General features: G+C 41.8%; 2 protein-coding genes across 7 annotated transcripts in view; one reads left to right on the top strand and one right to left on the bottom strand.

Annotated features, from left to right (window-relative positions):
- Positions 1 to 791: 791 nt before the first annotated feature.
- On the bottom strand, positions 792 to 11,221 carry FBXO7 (F-box protein 7). The gene is made up of 9 exons (XM_086887283.1): positions 10,768 to 11,221; positions 9,149 to 9,446; positions 7,967 to 8,194; positions 6,522 to 6,663; positions 5,967 to 6,050; positions 4,800 to 4,892; positions 3,672 to 3,848; positions 2,981 to 3,018; positions 792 to 2,616 (listed from the first exon to the last, which is right to left on the bottom strand). The coding sequence occupies exons 1-9, from the start codon at positions 11,199 to 11,201 to the stop codon at positions 2,212 to 2,214; spliced, it is 1,899 nt and encodes a 632-aa protein (XP_086743409.1). The 5' UTR covers positions 11,202 to 11,221; the 3' UTR covers positions 792 to 2,211.
- Positions 11,144 to 18,024, top strand: part of BPIFC (BPI fold containing family C) — a 43,471-nt gene continuing 36,590 nt past the window's right edge. The window contains exon 1 of one of the 6 annotated variants that reach the window (XM_086887292.1): positions 11,144 to 11,548. The gene's annotated coding sequence lies outside the window, so the exon portion shown is untranslated. The remainder of the gene's footprint in view (positions 11,549 to 18,024) is intronic. The other 5 variants (XM_086887289.1, XM_086887291.1, XM_086887288.1 and 2 more) reach the window with 5 other exon arrangements.

Here is an 18,024-nt window from a genome sequence, read left to right as displayed (position 1 = left end):
ATACAGTTGGTCCTGAGATAGTCACTTTATATCCTGTTTCATGAACAACAGGAACTCCTCTTTAAGGAGCTTTACAGTTCCAGCTAAGTGAGGTTTCCTAATCTTTGGCTCACACCACCTTTACTGCAATGTGATGGACAATAAAAAAAGGAAGGAATATCTTCAGATCATTCAGCAGTGTATGTGTAAAAAGGCCGAGTTCGTTACTTCAAAAACAAACATTTCAATGACAAAATCCAGGATAAATTGAACCTCTGGCATCAGCTTGGCAGAAGTATGACTATGTGGTTGTTTTCATGGCAAAGAGGGCCCAATTCCAGAGCAGCACACAGCTTGCCAGCAGGGCAAACCATGTGACTTTCATCAAGGCATTGGCAATGTGAGTACCACTGGCACCACAAAAATTAACTTCTCACACACAGTATGTGAACACCATTCCCAGAAATAGCTTGGAAACAATGGAAAAGGGTAAGTTACAAATTATTTTATCAGTTAAAGCTCTGTAACCTTATCTGAATATTATTTGTGCATTTCTGAAGCACTCATCATCACAAGAACAAAATGGCTCAAGACCAATACAGTGTAGATTTCCCTTTTCCTTTTTATAGTCAGTGGAATATAAAGAACTGCTGCAAACTCTAAGAGATTTGACTATACATTTCACTGGTGAAAATGCTTTTGGAACAAAGCAATTCAACCACTGAAGGCAAATGTTAAAAGTTAAGGCTAATCTTGGTAGTGAAGTAAAACTATCCCTGTGAAGCAGGAAAGGAAGAAAGAAACAATACAACTTTTGACAGCAAAATAAAGTATTATATTTTACTTCCACTGGCAAAACTCCCTGACCTTACTGAAGTCAGCTGATTTTATACAAAACAAGAAGATGAACCACTGAAATCTCACCTGAAAAAGCACATAAGTATTACTGATTAAATAGGTTGTATTTAACAGGAAATGTCATTCCATTTCCACAGCTGGAATTTCAAAAAAGTTTTAGAAAATAGTATCAGTTGTCACAACAGTCATTAGTACCATTCACATTTATAGAAACACTGAGATCAATCATCTTAAAAAATACATAAGAAATTAAAAGTTCTAGCAAAGTTTAGTCATTCCAGTCTTCCTTTAATTGAGCTCCAGCATCAGCTTGCAGGTCTCATCAGGAAACTTTGAAAGTGGTCTTGTTAGCTGCTCATTAGTTAATAAGACAACACTTGAAAGGTGCTCATAACATGCTATGACACATTTTGTTTTGGTAAGAAATCATGTGATACTTAAGTAATGGAATTAAATGGAATTTACTGAAATCAGAATTCATTCTGCTTCTCATGTTGTTGTGATGCCATTCCCACTGCAACCAGGTCAGCCTATTTAATACTTTAAGTATGTCAGATGGGGAAAAAGCTGTATGTTCACACCACTTTTAGTTCAAACACAGTAAATGCAGTCACGTACTACAGATCCTTATTTGCAAAGTGAAGGACAAAGTCAAAAGTTTTGCTGCTGATTCTTTGTAAAACTGCTCTGCTTCTGCTTAGACTTCTGAGTTGCACTGTAGCATGACTTTACTCAATTGTTTGTAAAATGAATTAATTTGTGTTCTAATATTTCCATTGTAAAGAAAATTCCTTCGCTGTACTCTTTGTGCATTAAGTAACAATACAAAAACGCTTTTTACCTAATAAAATATTGAAGGAAAAAGGAAACAACACCTTTAAAAATTTCCATGAACACACATCTACCATAACAGTGGCAGCATTCTGTTCTATGTGGTAACTTTTTTATTAACAAAGATTATTAATTAGCCGGGTAGATTTTACACAAAACCCTTCATCCTGGCAATTCAGTAAAACTCTTCAAATAAGACAGACAAGAGGGTTTGTATTTAAAGTGCTCTTTATCTGATGCAATAAGGATTTGGCCGGTATTCTGGTCTCTAAGTAGCACTTCACAGACGATTAAGGGCAAGGAGGGAGGGCAGCAGAACAAACTGCTCTAAGTCGTAGCTCTTTGAGGAACAGACCTTAAGTGCCAGGTGGTACAGCACTACCAGAGCATAAAACAAACCCAGCCTCTGTGGCTGGGACATCACCATGCACGCATGTTCTTGACACAATCTGAAGGCAGATGTTAGTGCCTGGAATTTGCAATTTCCTGCAGTTAGAAAGCAAGCTCAGCAACTACAAAACTCCCTGCAGGAAAAAGCAGCAATCAAATGAATGCACGGCGAATGTCCATGGGGCGGCCCCGGCTGGGTCGAGGTGGAAACCTGTCACTGGGACCACCTCGTCCTGGAAGCGTAGGGTTTGCTCCAGGCAGGGAGCCAATTGGGTCAAAATGTGGTCTGAATGGAGGAAACTGACCTGGTGCTTCTCCCTGGCCAGGAATGAGTGAGTTAATTGGGTCTCCAACATATGGAAGTGCTGGTCTCTCATCATATTCTCCCCCAATGATCATTGGAGGATAGATTGGATTTGATGGGAATGGGTTGGGTGGAAAGGGATTAGGATAGAACGGGTTGGGATGAAAGGGGATTGGATGAGGTATAGGGGGCAGAAGCATCATGTGTCTCCATCTCAGGGCCTCCTTCTTCTGTTTCAATTTTTTCTTGTATAGCTGCAGACAGAGAAAAAAAAAAAATATTTTAAAGCTCTCTAAGTGTTCCAGCTTCAGCAACTGCATTCAGTTTTCTGAATTCTCAAAAATTCTCAAAAAAGTGCTCCTCACCAGTCTGAAAACCCAGAGCAGCAACTCCTCTGCCCGCCAAAGACCAGGCACAGCACCCTTGGAAGATCTCTAACCCCCAGTTTGAGCATGCACCATGTAACTTGCTGATGCTCCTTTCCGCTAGTCTGACCAACACGCGTACACAGAACACCACACTTCTAAACTTTAACTCAAAGTTACTACCTCTCAAAGTATATACTTAATTCCCAAACTAAGCCTGATATCAGAAAGATTACATAAAAAAGCCACCTACTTCTTTCCAGTCTGTGTCACGAGGCCTTGCAATAGGATCTACAAAGAGAAGCAAAGAATTAAGAAAAGCAACAGATCTTGTGCCACAGATACCTGTAGTTTATCAGAATTCAAACACTCAAGACAGGAAAAACACTTTTGGTCAATACATCTTTTTCTAAAGATTATGCATCTTAAAAACTACAAAGCTCCATGCCCATTTGATAGGTAATCTACTTGTACACCCATTCCAGGTAAAGCATCATCTCCAAATGTTATTAGAGAAATCCCAGAAACACTGTCTCTGCCTTTGCCTTTCCCTTGGTTACCTTTGTTTCTTTACTCTCTTGTGAGAAATTGAAGCAGGAATGTTATCTTCCCCCCACCTCTTAATATCTGCAGTAGCCAATGCACTAAGGCGGCAAAGGAAACAGATGGAAACAAGGAAAGCCAGCACCACACAACGGGAAGAACCACGTGGAGCACCAGTAATGGCTCAGAAGATTGCCAACCATTTTCCTTGGCCAAAAACTCTGCATCCACCTGAATCACACCTGACCAACTGCACTGATTAGGATCACAAACAACTGCATTTACTCACAGTGTTTCGATATCATTACTGGTTGCCTGAGAAGCCTCTTACCAAAACCTGTCAGAACTAATCCCTCTGTTATCATGAGAATGTAATTAGAAGAGATGTGCCTCGACATTACCTCGGAAGTCCCGCAGATACATAAACCTCCAGAGAAGCTGGTCATTGGAAGCTGTGTAGAGATCACGGCAAACGGCAGAGAGAGAGATGAGGGAACGGACATCCAGAAGTCTGAAAATCCGAAGCTTGAGCTCAAGAGGAAGGACCACTAAGCCAAACACATCTGGCAAGTTCAAAGCTACAGAAAGGAGAAAGAAAGTTCAGAAAAAAGAGTAAACTCGACATCACTTATAGATCTTCTTATAGATCACTTGGAGATCTTCTAGCTCTAAAGACCCTAAAAGAAAGAAAGAACATTATAATCTCTTCCTTTGATGCCCCAATTACACCACTTTTCTGAGCAACTACTGTGATGTGACTCCTTGCAAAACAGACCTCTTGCAACTCTAACTGCACTTATGAGGTGCACAAAATAGGGCAAATGACACTCCATACTGAGCACTGTGCCCAAGAAACATTCCACACACCATATTATGCTTATACATTACAAAGCTAAGGAATAAGTAAAGAAAAAGAAGACCTGCCCAGTTTCATGAGGCTGCAAAAACCACAAACATAGAGCACATGCTCCACATAAAATCTTCATGCACTGAAGTCCAGAGGGAATTCCATTGTCTTCAGAATACAAAGCTGAAACCTTTGATGGCACTTTGTAACTATGCAGAGAAAGCCTGGTTTCCCACTGCTTCACAGACACCAGCTTAGATTACTTCCTACTGTCCGTTCCAAAACCTCAATGACCAGTTCCTAACAAGGTCATTCCTGAGGTCAGACTTCCAAACATGATGCTAAATAATTTTTTCTGTTTTGACAAAGAAATAGATCAAAACTACAGAACTGCTGCTACAAAATTATTGTGGCAGGATTTCCTCATCATTATGCATGGAAAAAAGCCACTCCATTTCCATCTCTGAAGTGAGACTAGAGCAATCAAAAATTAAAACCAGAATTATATTAATGTTTTCTGAGTTACAAAGATTATCATCATTTCTTTAGTATGTATATTTTATTTTATGCTTACTGCTTATATGCCTATCACTGAACAGCTGTTTCTAACACTCTTCCTTCAAGGCTTTAGATTGATTCCCTTCCATCATCAAAAATCAAGTACCATCATATTTCCTCTCACCTTGTCGGGCAGCAGCCAGGAGAGAGTAAACCAGCTGGTCTTTAAAGAGACGGGATAATTTCTGAAGATCTTTGTAAACACCTGCAACTTTCTCTATCAAAGAAGAGAAAAAAGCTTAATTTCAAGAGGTTATAATGCAAAAATTTGTATAAGAGTTACAGTTTTCTTATTAGCACAACTTTAATCTGGTTGTGATCTTGATAGAAGCAGCTCTGCAGCTAGAGTGTTAACTACCCTGCAACACAGACATTGATAAAGCAGAGATCAGTTCCATGGTCAGGCTAAGCTTTCCCTTCAGCCTTAAAAGGCACATTTAAGGGAAAGACTTGATTTGTCTGGAAACAAACCGACTCCCAAGCTGTCAGAGCTTCCTTTGTCAGATTTCAAAGCTCCTGCCTAACATAAACCTATGTTCTAAAAGCCTGCAAGCTTCATTTCTCTGACAGAAGTATTCTTCCATTCTATTCTCTGAAGAAAGAGGAGCAAGAAGACTTCACTGTTATACTGGAACACATTTCAGCACTCAGGTCTTCTACAAGCCTTCAATTAGACTTCTACACAGAACACAGGAAATTGAGTCAGCCTGGCCTGCCAATAAAACAACTCATATCCTTCAGAGAATATAAGGAAGGTCAGGTCTGTGCTCACAAGGATCCACATGGATCTGCCCTTCTCTCCTCCGTCACCTTAATTTTCCCTGTAACTCTGGCACTCTGAAGAAACCTACGTGGTCAGCACAGGTTTTCTAACAAAAAGAATTTAACAACCACAGTTCTACAACAGGAGTGTAGGAATCATCAGTCTCTGAAGTCCTGAGCTGCCAGGCAGAAAGGGGATATCATCCAGCACTGCTGTCCCAGAGATTCCCACATATGCCTAGGACCTCATAAATAACAGGCATATGGGCCAAAGGATAAACTGAGCTTTTCAAGGTTCTTACACTGTTAATCTAAGAAATATAATTTGTGCTAACAGCAAAGTGTAAGTAAATGGCTACACTCTGAATTCCTTTTTCCACAAATTTATGACTAACCTAAATGGTAACCACATTTTTATTATTTTTTGCTATTCTGCACTTATTTGATGCTTTACTAAAGCATATTCTTACCCACTGTGTCCCTTCTTTACTATTCAGTTTACTACAATGAGACCATAGCTCAGGCATACCTGGGTCCTGAAAGCAAATAAAGGATGATGGCAATAGCTGGATTCTCTTAACACTTTTAATCTCTTCGTTGATTTTTAATGTTGCTACAAATATAAGAAAGAAAGACATTTCAAAATTTAAAACACAGAGAGACAACTAAGACCACTTCATTACTAACATAATACATAGTCTGGAAGTTCTATGTCTTGCAAAAAACATAAAAGAAGCCAAAACATTGTAGCTGAAGTAAATCTACTTCCTTCATGTCTGGCAATGTGTACCGAAGTTCCTATGAAATGTGACAACAAACATAACTCTACAATATTGCAATGAAAAGACCAGGTGAATCTCATAAGGATTATTGATCTGTTACAACAAGAGGGAAAGAAACACTTAACACAGAGACTGGAAATGCCAAGAGTATTCAGCATCAGGAAGTGGCATCTCCTGCACCTCAGCAACTCAAGCAATAAAGGTGCAGTTCAAAACACACAAAAGCACACTTAACTTTTCTCTTCCCAAACAATGGTGATACTTAGGAATGTGCATCCAGGATGAAGACTTGACTGACTTACCATTAATAGCAATAAGATCTCCCAGAGGCACACAGGTCAAACCAGCAGAACCTTCTCCACAAAGGGGATGTGTGTACTGTAGCTTATAAACACCATTCCCTCTCCATTTCTCTGGCATAGAGACTGCCTTGGCTTCTATCCCCTACAAATGTAAAGAGATTACAAACTCACTGTCATACTTCTGCAATGCCCCAATGCTGAGGAGTGAGAAAAGGATTAAAAGTTAGGAAATGGCAGAATGATGCTCGCAATTAAACTCTTAGGTCAGCCCTAATGACACAGTGATTATGAATATATATGATTACACACATTTTCCCCAAAACTAACAGCACATCTAAGTGAAGTTCAGTAACTTTTGTCCTGTCCAGTGAGCACTCACACCTACTTCTTTGAGACACATACCTCATCCTGTCATCCATTCCAGCATTTTGACAACTCCTGCACACAGTCAATTTGCTGTTCAAAAAAAAAACTATTGCACCTTTTCTGTGAACTTACAGTATCTGACAGGGCTTTAAGAATCACAATTTTAAGTTAATTAGAAAACCTGAATGAACTAACAAGTTTGCTTTCAATTTCAGTATGAAATAGCTCATATGGAATATTAGAGGAGGATACAATCTAACCACAAGTATATTCTTTTTCTCCTCTTAAATATGCACAACATTCACCTTCCCTACCTCCAAGCCTGCTCACTGCCATAAACAAACTTTATTCCCAGTGGCAAACATATTCTTTACACAGAATTTCACATTATGGGGATGCAATGAACTCAGAAGATTTTTTAAACTGGCATTGGTCAACCAGACACCTACATGTGCTTAGTCAGCCTCACTGCAAGAAAAAAGATGGGAATTTAAACAACCACCTGAGACCAAGTATTTTTCTCCATATTCAGCCATGTATTAGTAAACATGAAATGCAAAGGGAAAAAGTGAACCCATACATTGTACAGATATACTGCCATAGGTGTTCTAGTATGATACCTCTGTAGATCAGTAAAACCAAAGCCAAACTTGACACTTAGGTGAATATGGAATTAGAGAGTTTTTTGGCAGACCTAGGCCTCATTAAGCACCACTTGACAGGGTATCATTGAGATGACACCAACACTTAAGGCACTACTTTGGGGAAGTGCTACAGCCTAAGAACATCTGCACATGCTCTACAGAATAAGGCAGAAACAGGAGGTTCAGCTGGGTCCTAGTGAGGCTGAGGACCAAAAGAAACACAAGGACAGGCCTCTTCTTCCACACCCAGAAGCTGCTCCAGTCTTTGAGCTGAAGACTTTCTGGTCAGGGAATTTTGAGAAGCTGATCCTGCAGCAGCCCCTGCAGCCAACTGACATATACAAAGGCAGAAGCAGATCCTCAGATGCATCTTGTACATTCCACAGCTTCCCCACACTGACCCAGAAATTTCTGTTTGGTGCTACACCTACCTACCTGAGGTACATAGCCTGTCTCCATCATGAGAAGATGAACCAGAACGATCAAGGCATCTGTGGCACTGGTACACTCAGCAGAAAGGTAGAGCACCTCTAATGAATGGGGTATTTCACCATCAGCAGCTTCACTGCACAGCATGGGTTCGGAGGGATAGGAACCTGTACCTTCTTCCAGGTCAGCATCCTCTGGGACTAATCCAGAAGAAAATTCTAGACTGGATCCTGCCTTCAGGGGAAAGCAAAACATAATTTTTTTCAGAAAACTACACCTCTATATATATCAACTTTATACATCTGCTTATTCCAGCCTGATTTCCCATACGAGTTGTACAAATTCCTTACACCTCCATTTTCTAGCACTCCACATGAGGACTGAGATTATAAATGTAGCCTTTGAATTTTTTAATCTTTACAATGTAAAGACCCTTCATGAAAGGGTCTGTCATTTTATTGCATATACTGAAGACAAAGTGATGATAATATATTAAACCTTCATTGGAATTTTTGCAACATATTCAGGAATAATTTAATCAGTACAGAATCACCATTTATTTAAACTTAGCAAATATTCATGAAAAGCAACCAAAATGGTAACTTGGGCTGCCAACAAACACAACAAGCCTAAACAGCAGTGAGGGGGAAAAAAAAAACCAATCAGTGGAGTGCACCTGCTGTAACCTGAGGACTGTGGCATCATTGTAGCTTCTTTTCTTCTAAATCATGGCATGTTATTAATTATATGAAAAAACTACACACAGACACATTATTTTAAAAAAGCAGAATGAAAACTGTAAGCAGATTTACATAATGTGAGGGTCAGGAAAGTGGGGGAAAAAAGAGCCTGTCTTTGACACTGCCTGTTGCATCTGCTCCAATCTTGAATCAGAAGTTAGCGCAGGTAAGGTAAGAAACATAATCCTAACTTCCTTAAGTTCATGTTCCAGCAAAAACATTTACTCCTGTAAACCTGAAAAACTCTGGGCTCTCTGAACTAGCCCTGTGCCACAGGAACATACAATGGATAGAGACAAGTTTCCATTCAAATAACTGAGCACATATCAGACAAGAATAAGGAGCCAAATATTCTTAAGAAATTCACACCTCTATATTACAGCTACTGACACAATAGGATACCTTTTTTATTGCCTTGAGCTGTACAGTAAAATTCTCATGTACTTACCCTCTCATCACTCTCTTGAACTTCCACCTGAGCCCTCTCATTGTTAGGTTGCTCATTCTGCCCTTCTTCTTTTGGACTGTTGGCCTGACTTGTGTTGGGGGTCAAGGTGGACGGCTCATGACCATTCTGAAGCAAGGGTGGAGCAGAAGGAGGAGGAGGTAGGCTGGGTTGTCCATCTGGCTCTTCTAGTAACAAGCATATCAAATCTCCAGAAACAATGCCATATGAAGCTAAGGTCTTCTGATCCTCTGTCAGTGCATCTTTTCTGTTCAATGTTATTGAAAACGTAGTATCAGAACTGCAAAATAGTTTTTAAAAAAACAGTAAGGAAACATGGGTGGCTGCACTTGGATAGCCACACACTAGACTTGGCAATTGGTGCTACAGTGTAGTTGACCTGGTGGTGATTGGTCAAAGACTGAACTTGATGATCTTGTCCAAACTCAATGATTCTATGATTCTACAACTAGAAATGCATAATGCATATTACAACAGTATTGTGTCATGGGGCTTAATCCATTATTAATTACCTATATGTTAAAGAAATAGTGAGGGGAAAAAAGATGATATGAAATTATTTCCCCCATGTTTATCACCAAGTACATTTTAAGTTGCTGTAGCTGCTTGGTAAATAAAACTTCGTTTACAGAAACTGCTCACAAAACAGTTATGAAGGAAAGCAACAAATGCCCTTCCAAATAGAAGGTATCACAGCTAGGAAAGCAAGACATACATAAACTACTGCCTCGGATTATTTAAAAATAAATATTGAATTGAATAAAAAATTGAAGACTCAACCAACTTGCTGTCTCCTCAAGCTAAACAATTTCAACGATCAGCAGGTGTCCTGTAGAATGCTAGTTGTAAATGAGGGTAATAAGGTAAGATGCTTCAGGCCAAAAAAAAAAAAAACAACCCAGAAATGAAACTGGTTAGCAGGGCTAAAAAATACACCCACTGCGGCAAGACAAGCAGTAACTTCAGATTCCTCCTGCCCACACTGCTGTGTGAATCACCAGTGAAACACCAGCACGTCGGACCTAATTAAAGGTTTGTGACACAAACCCTCCAGCCAACATCAGAAAACGCTCCCCCCTTTTACAGGCGATTCATCTTCCTGCGGAGGATGCCGGGAGTTCTTCAGTTAAATTGTTTATGAAACTTAAACCGAGATTCTCCAGGAAGCATCAGAGAAGCCTAAAACTGAGACGCTACGGCATTTTGTAACTTAAGCGCCGCGCAGAAGTCTCAGTCAGCTCTGACAGTGCTGCAACCCGCATTTCGCAGCTCAGCACCCGCGGAGTTTTGCTTTCCCGCTCCGCAGTGCCCAGCGGGGCGCAGCCCGAGCCCAGGCCCTGCAGGAGCAGGGCGGCCGGTCCCGCGGGCCGCTAAAGCGGCCGGGCCGAGCGCTCTCAATCCCCGCGAGGCGCTCCGGGCCCGGGCGGTGCCGCCGGCAGCGCCGCGCCCGCCCCGCAGGGGGCAGCACCACAGCCCCGGGCCTGCTCCCTCCCCCCGCACCGCATGGTACGGCCTGGCCGGCCCGGGCAGCGCACGGCCGGCGTCGGCATCGCCTCCCCCCCACCCCGGCACCCCTCGCGATGGTTCGCTCCGCTCGCTACCTGTACCCCCAGGCGGGCAGCAGGGCCAAGCGGAGCTGCGCGCGCAGCTCCCCCAGCGTTGGCTCCGCCCCCTGCACCTCCAGGGCCGCCGTTCGCTTCTGCAGCCGTACGCGGAGCTTCATGGCGGAGGCAGCGGGAGCGGGGGGTCTCCGCGCCCACCTCGCGCCCCGAGCGGACCCCGCCGAGCAGCGGCGGCGGGGAAGGTGGCGGCGGGCCGCGGGCGCAAGGGCTGCCGGGCCGGGCCGTTGTTTTGGTTGTCGCGGCACCGCCTCAGCCCGGCCCTGGCCCCGCCTCCGGGGCTCGCGGCACGCCCCCGATCGCTGTCTCTGCGAGCCGCGCGGTGGCCCGGCCACGATCGATGATTGGGCGCTCGGCTGCGCGGGGGGAGGAGCCGCCCCGGCGCGCGCCCCCACAGGCGGTGCGGGAGCCGCCATTGCTGCGGGAGTAACCCTTGCGCCTCGCAACTGCTCCGTTCCTCCTCTGCCTCTTACCCTGCGATGGATGGGCCACTGGCAGAGTGATTTCTGCGCCCGGGCTGAGTGACGCTGTGTGGCGAGGGTGGTTGGGCCGCTGACCTCCTCCTCCTCCTCACTGTAGCTCCGGGCCAAGTGATGTTCTGCAGCCAAAACTGCTGGAGAGAGCTTGGCTGGATGTTAAACTGTTGGTGAGGGTGGAAATGCACAAAGGGAAAGGCTGAAGGAGGATGGTGCCCCCGAGAGGTTTTAGTTTTGTGAAGGAACTCGATTTTTCTAAACCAGACTGCTGAGTTGTCACCTCAGAGGTAGTGCTATAACACCTGATAGCAAATAATCTTGACTAAAGTATAAAGTGGTAGAAACTGAAGTTTACTGGCTTTAGTTCCCCTTCACCTGTCATACTTTGCAAAAAAAGCCATTCCCCATGTCTTTTTATCTGGAAATGCACACTTGGCAGGAGTATAATGTTGACTGGGGGAATAACGTAAAAGGAAAAAAAAATTCAAGTTTTCACTTTGTTTAATGAATTCCATAGAATTTTGCAGTGAATTCAGAGGTTACATAGAACAATGCATGTTCTCAGATCATCTTGGTTTTCTTTCTAACAATAAAACTTGGCTTGTGTCACATTTCTCCATACAAAGAATAACCCAAGTAAACTGGTATACTTTGTAGGGATATAATACTAAAATAATAAGTGAAATCACAAGACCTGGCTTACACAGCTACCACCAAGTACCACTGCTAATTAGGGCCCTATTCACATTGCTTAATGCTGTAGGTCCAGCCCTGCTGTCTTCTTTCAGCACCTAGAAGGTCCTGGAAAACAGAAACAGGAAAAAGGAGACTTGAAACTTAAAAAAAACTCTTTATTCTATACTGCAGGTGAAACCTCCTTAATGCATCTGACCATGGCCATCCAAACCATCCCATTCTTTTTAGAGCTTGCTGTCAGAGACGTCTCAAGCTGAAGGGCAGCCATCCTCTGGTATCAGCATGTCAGTAAATTCCTCAGTGGAAAGGAGAGGCTTGTACTGAAGGTGGTGAAAGGAAGGAGCCTGCTGAGCTGGAACACCGCTCCCTGGACAAGGGAACAGCTGATGCTCACTGCAGTCAGCTTGGTGTAACTTACCAGCTCTTCCATGACAAATGCTAGAACAAGTGATTTCCTGAGAAGCTGCACCCTTTTTGAAGGAGTGCTTTTGCAGTCATCATCAATTGGGGACACATCCTGAATAAACCCAGAAGAGTGGGTTGCCGTGGCAGAGGGGGATGAGAGTGGAACTGGCAGAGAAGTAGAAAGGAGAACACATGAGGAGCACTGTGCCTCTCAGAAATTCCTTGCTCTCTTTCAAAGAGGGTTGAATCCAAAGTGTGTCTTGCTGCTGCCTCAACATCGTTACAACTTTCCTCTGGCCATGGATGTCCTACTGTTTCATTCCTCAGAGTTATCCATGCCTCAGCCACCTCCTGTTATCCCACTGGCTCTATGGCATCTTAGTCTGTGCTCTTTCGGAAGGGTGGAGGAGGCCTCCCTAGTATGAGGAATGTCCACAGCTGCAGACGTGGTGCTAACAGCAGAACCACCTGTTTTGTAGCTTGCACAAGCTGAAGCTATTGTGTGACACAAAGTGCTTCAGTTTCTTGGGAGCTGACTATAGTCATTCTTAGGTAACCAGCTACACCAGTTACAAGTGAGCGTTTTTGCTGCCATTCTATGAATTTTTCCTTTGAACTTTATGAGTCATGCTATAATAGAAGGTTTAGACATGTTTTCCACTCAATGTAAGGTTTAGACACATTTTCCACGTAGCAGGAAAACCTCCTAGGAAACAATTAGGATGAAAGGCTAAAACATTTTCCTCAGCTTTCAAGTCTGGCAAATTTCAAATGACTCAACACCACAATTATTTTTTCCTTCATGCATCATTCTAGAAAAAAGGGCTGTTATTTGATGAGTTGCAGGTTTTCTCCACCATTTTAATTTTGTCTTCAGATTTTCATTTTGCAGGCAGGACATTTTCAATGGCCATATATGAAGCTGACCTCTGGCTGGGAAGGGCACTTGTCAAAATAGTACGGGAAACCTGTGTGCCTAGAGGCTTGTAAAAATGGTTGTGTTTAGAGGAATTTTGACTTTCAGCATAGTTCACTCTATCAGAAAGAGTGAATTATTTTTAAGTCTTATTCATTAAGATAATATGCAGTATGTTGACAAAAGAAAACTCTTTGTCAGTAGTTTGGAATGGTTGTTGAAGACAATGTAGTTTCTCTACTTGAAGTACTTTATTGAGGTTGTTTCTTTCCCTCATGGTCAGTGTGAAACACAAGCAATAGAACCTGTTTCACCAAAGCTGTAAAACCCTACTGATAGCCCTAGTGGGTGCTCTTGAGTAATTTGAAATTTAAGCTGTAGTCCTGTCGATCAAGTCCTATGGCACAGGAGAGCTATCAAATGTAAAGGTCTCTTTGGTTCAGTTACATACCTCATGGAAATATTTTTTTTTCTTGAAAGATGAGTGTGGTAATAAAGCTTTGAGCCAGTGTACCTTTTCTGATATTTCTCTTCATGTATTTGCCACTACAAATAACGTATTTTATAATATGTACAGATAAATATATGTGTGTATATATTGACTTGTGATGCTCATATTTTGAATGACAAGAGTCACACTGAAAGAGGCAATAAAGTGTGGGATGAGAAGGAGATGAGTGTGAAGGCTGAAGTATCATCAGGAGATGAAGTGCCAGTCTGAAGTGTCACTGGAAGAGGAGATTCAAATGAAAGCCAGTGGAGAGAACCTCCTAAATTCTTGCAGCTTTCTGGTGGTCAGCTTTACTGCTAGAAGGTATTTTAGAGCCCTCTGTGCTAATGCTCTATACAGTGGGTGGAATTCTCTGTGACACCACCTCAGGTTGGCTGTCGTACAGATGACCCTTAAACAGGGTCTGAGTTTGCTCATGTGGCTCTTAACTTCTCTGTTTCTGATTAAAATCTTGATTGTATGGAGCAAAAGATCTTACAGCAATGTTCCTGGAGTTTGCCAGATTGCTTGAGACACTTTGAGTGTTTTTTCTTGGATTTGCATATTTTTAACAAGATCAAATTGCTGGGAGTTGTGTGCTGAGCAAAAATATTTGAAATTGCACACTAAAGTCAAGAGTTTGGTATCTTTTCATTAGCAGACTAAAGTCACATTTCTCTGGGTAGTAAAAAGAGGCTCATTTTTTGCTTAGGGAGATCACTGCATCTACTTCTTAGGAATCTGACAGGACTGCAATTTGTGTGAACCCAGGGAAGTGGCTGCCTAGGCTGAGAGTGCTTCATGCTACTTCCCTGAAAGGAAGGGAATGGTTGTACAAGAGACTGGTGAGTGAGCCAAACAATGGGGAGAAAAGCAGAGAAGAAAGCTTAGAAAGTATCTATGCAAATGATGGACTCGAGTCTGAATCTGGGCAGCTTCCAGACAAACAATGCCTGCTGCATTCCTCAGTGTTTCAGTGTTTCTTACTCTTTGCCTGTGTCTTTGGAACCACCCCGAATTCTTAGCTGTGAGGGCAGCATGCAGGGCAGAGCCAGCACAAGGACACTGATTTTTGTTTTACTAAATGGACTTTGGTAAAAATGAGCCTCATAGTCCTGGCTCAGGTGCTAGGATAGGGCAGTTACAGAGCTCAGCAACATTGATGCAATGGGTCCAAACAGGGACAATGTTTTTTTCCATCAGCTCATCAGACAACTGCCTCCCAACATTGTTATCCATTGTTAGCAGATTTTGTGTAGGCATTGCAGCTATGCTATTTATTTTGCAGCCTGGCATAGATTAATAGTTCTCTGGCAACCCTTCTCTAAGGCCTTGAAAGATTATGAAGGGCGTCAGTAGTAAAGCCAAACTTAGGAAAAGCTGTGGTAACACAAAGCTTTTGCAAAGCTGCTGAAAAATCGAGGGGTGTCCCAGACATACTCACAGATGCAACCTGTGGGGTAGGGGCAGCCGTTTCCTCCTGTGGATTTTGTTTGAAGATTTCACTGAGCAGGATTGATGGCTGCCTCATGAGCTGGGAAGTAGATAGCATCACTTTACTTTCTACTCAGAAACCACGAATAGGAGCTTCCTGGAGCTTTTCTCATTTGGTGGATATTTACACTAGTTGTGAAGAGGCATCATCTGCTTTTAAGTCATTTAGGAAATTCCTGTCTGTGTCATTTGCTGTTTTGTTTAAGCATTCCTCTCAATATATCTCTTCTGTCGATCATATAAACTTTATACTCCTTTTCCCTTAAGAGGTGATTTTCCATAAGGAGTATCAGTGTGTAGGAACCCTGAAGCCATTGAGTCCTTTTTGATTTTACATTGTTGAGTGAGCTGCAGAAACCCTACTGGTTCCTGAGTATACTGCAGAGTAACTAGAAACATGGAGCAATGAAGAAACTGAAAAGTCCAGTCCCAGTTCTGTGATAACAGCAGAGATATTTGGGAAACTAAAGTGCTCTTTCTGGACTTCAGGTTGGGTAGACTCTGTGTTTGCTATCGTGTTTGAGAACTGTTTGTCCTGTGTTTGTTAACTAGTGAGGTTTCTAAATGTTTGAAAGTGAAAGAAATTATTCTGTGGGTTGTAGACTGGAAAATCTTGTACAGGACCAAGGCAAGACAATGACAAAATTCTTTTTCAGATATACTCTTTTCTGAGCATGGTCAGTTTAAGATAATGTGTTTTTATGGCTGTATTAAACCTGTACAAGGCAAGTATGGTTACTCTTTTTTTTTTTCTACATCAGAAGCTTGCTGAGTTTTAGGCAAATTCCAGCTTAATTAATCTTTATTGTGATCTTTAAAGTTTCTGCAGACTGTTCACAAAGGAGAAACCAGACATGGTATCTACAGTCTGGTAACTACAGTACTTCATTAGGATGAGACAAGCACACAAACTGAAACAAAGGAGTTTTTAATCTTTTTCTCCACTTCAAGTACTTGAACTACTTTAATCTTTGTGAAGACAAAAGAATTAAGAGAATTATTTACATACAGAAATCAGTCCTTGCCTGCTCAGTTACTGAGGATAAAAATCAGAGCAATTTGTCTGACATCTATTGTCCTCAGCAGTGCAATTGGCAGCTCTCATTTAGACTATCAGGCAGCTGACAAGTTCCTTCTGCTTAGCTCTGTCTGACTCAGACACTCTATCTGAGTGACCTTGTACATCAATCCTAGTGTCTGAGAGGGGCTCAGGAATGAAAGCCAAGAGTATCAGCTTTGGAGTGCAGAAGTAAAGCTTACTGGTATGAGGAAGCAGTATAAAATGATGCCATCTTTTATTCCCGTGGCAGTTCAGTTTATTCTTTCAGCTTCTTACCCAACATACATTTAAGATCCAAAGCACATTAATGACCAAGATTGCTGTTTTCTATTCCTCAGTGTGAATGAAATGTTATGGGAATGGGGTATCTCATCTGCATCAATGTTTCTAGCAATCCTGCTAGACAACATCTAGTAAATATCTGTGACCTTTAATAATAAAAAATCTGTCTTTTTGGTTTTATACTGATTTTTAATTGACCCTTATTAATCAGGATTGAAAGTGACATGTTTGCAGGAAAAGTTAGGACATTTTTTCTGGAAAATGTTTAGGGTTTGTGACTTCAGCAGGCTCTTGTGAATAATACAGCATTGCTACCATAAAGGATTTATTTTGAGTTGCTTAAAAGAGAGAAAACCAAAAATGTGTAAGAACTGGAGGTTTACCAATTAAAGGGTACATTTTTGAAATTTGTCACAATGTGGATTATGTTTTCAAAATGTTTTTTCCCTGAGACTACTTTTTCTTGGATAGTGTCCTGGAATAACTTTGTAAGGATTCTTCAAAGAACCAGTATCAGGGCAATATTGGTAATGCATTTTGTCTGTCTTAGAGTGGGAAATCTACCAAAGACCAGTTTTTTATGAGGTGCTGGGTAGAACATAGATTTGCAACCATTTCGAGTCTGATCTGGTAATACTGAGTTCAATACAGAAGACTAACAAGGGGTGTTGGGGTGTGGGGTTTTTTTGGTGGAGGGGTTTGTGCTGGTTTTAAGCACATTTATATGATTTTTATCAGATAATGGAATAAATTGTCCAAGACAATATGAGCTTGTTAGAAATCCAGGAATGACTACAGACTCAAAATTACTGGGAAACTGATTAATTAGCATGTTTTTATACATAGGCAGGTATCATGATCACAATCAGATGAGTTAGAAAAGGATGTACCACTCCCCTCTGTGGTAAGCCCAGCATAAAGTTATTATAGGTCCCTAATAAAAAACTTTCTAATGGAGCACTGGGAAGACTTGAAGTTGTCTTGAGAAACAGTATTGTTATTTCTAATAAACTGAGCAGTAGCTGTCATTGGTAGAGAAAATCAGGATCAATACAAGAGTTTTGAAGAAACCTTGCTTTTGTAGTAGAGATATGTCACAGAAAGAAACAATTTATCTCAACTTTTGTGAATCTGTTAGGTGGTTATGTCCTACCATGCAGTGGCTAAGAGCCTGCTTTCCACTCAACCGCACCACTGCTTTCTTATGCCAGGAAATCCTTCTCTACTCCTTTGTGATCACCATGTAATTCTCACACATGCTTTGAACTTACCCTTGCATTCCCTTCTCATGTCATCTCATTTAGTCAATCTCATGTAGCAATCTCATGTATTACTTCAGGTAACTGGTAATTGACCAGCAGATCCAGTTGGAAAACTTTGGAATTCTCAAATCCAGTGTATCCTAGGGTGTATAAAAAGA

This window comes from Cyanistes caeruleus, chromosome 4, assembly GCF_971803275.1.
Source record: "Cyanistes caeruleus chromosome 4, bCyaCae1.hap1.1, whole genome shotgun sequence".
NCBI lineage: Eukaryota > Metazoa > Chordata > Aves > Passeriformes > Paridae > Cyanistes > Cyanistes caeruleus.
This window is presented reverse-complemented; position numbering and strand designations above follow the sequence as displayed.

What these genes read in the sequence shown, in the direction of transcription:
- FBXO7 (XM_086887283.1), bottom strand. Translation starts at nt 11,201, where the DNA reads ATGGCGGCTCCCGCACCGCCTGTGGGGGCGCGCGCCGGGGCGGCTCCT. An exon ending in TATTTGCTTTCAGGACCCAG is followed by an intron (nt 4,893 to 5,966) that starts GTATGCCTGAGC and finishes CTTCTTTGATAG; the next exon opens with AGAAAGTTGCAGGTGTTTAC. An exon ending in CCTGGCTGCTGCCCGACAAG is followed by an intron (nt 3,849 to 4,799) that starts GTGAGAGGAAAT and finishes TCCTTTCTGTAG; the next exon opens with CTTTGAACTTGCCAGATGTG.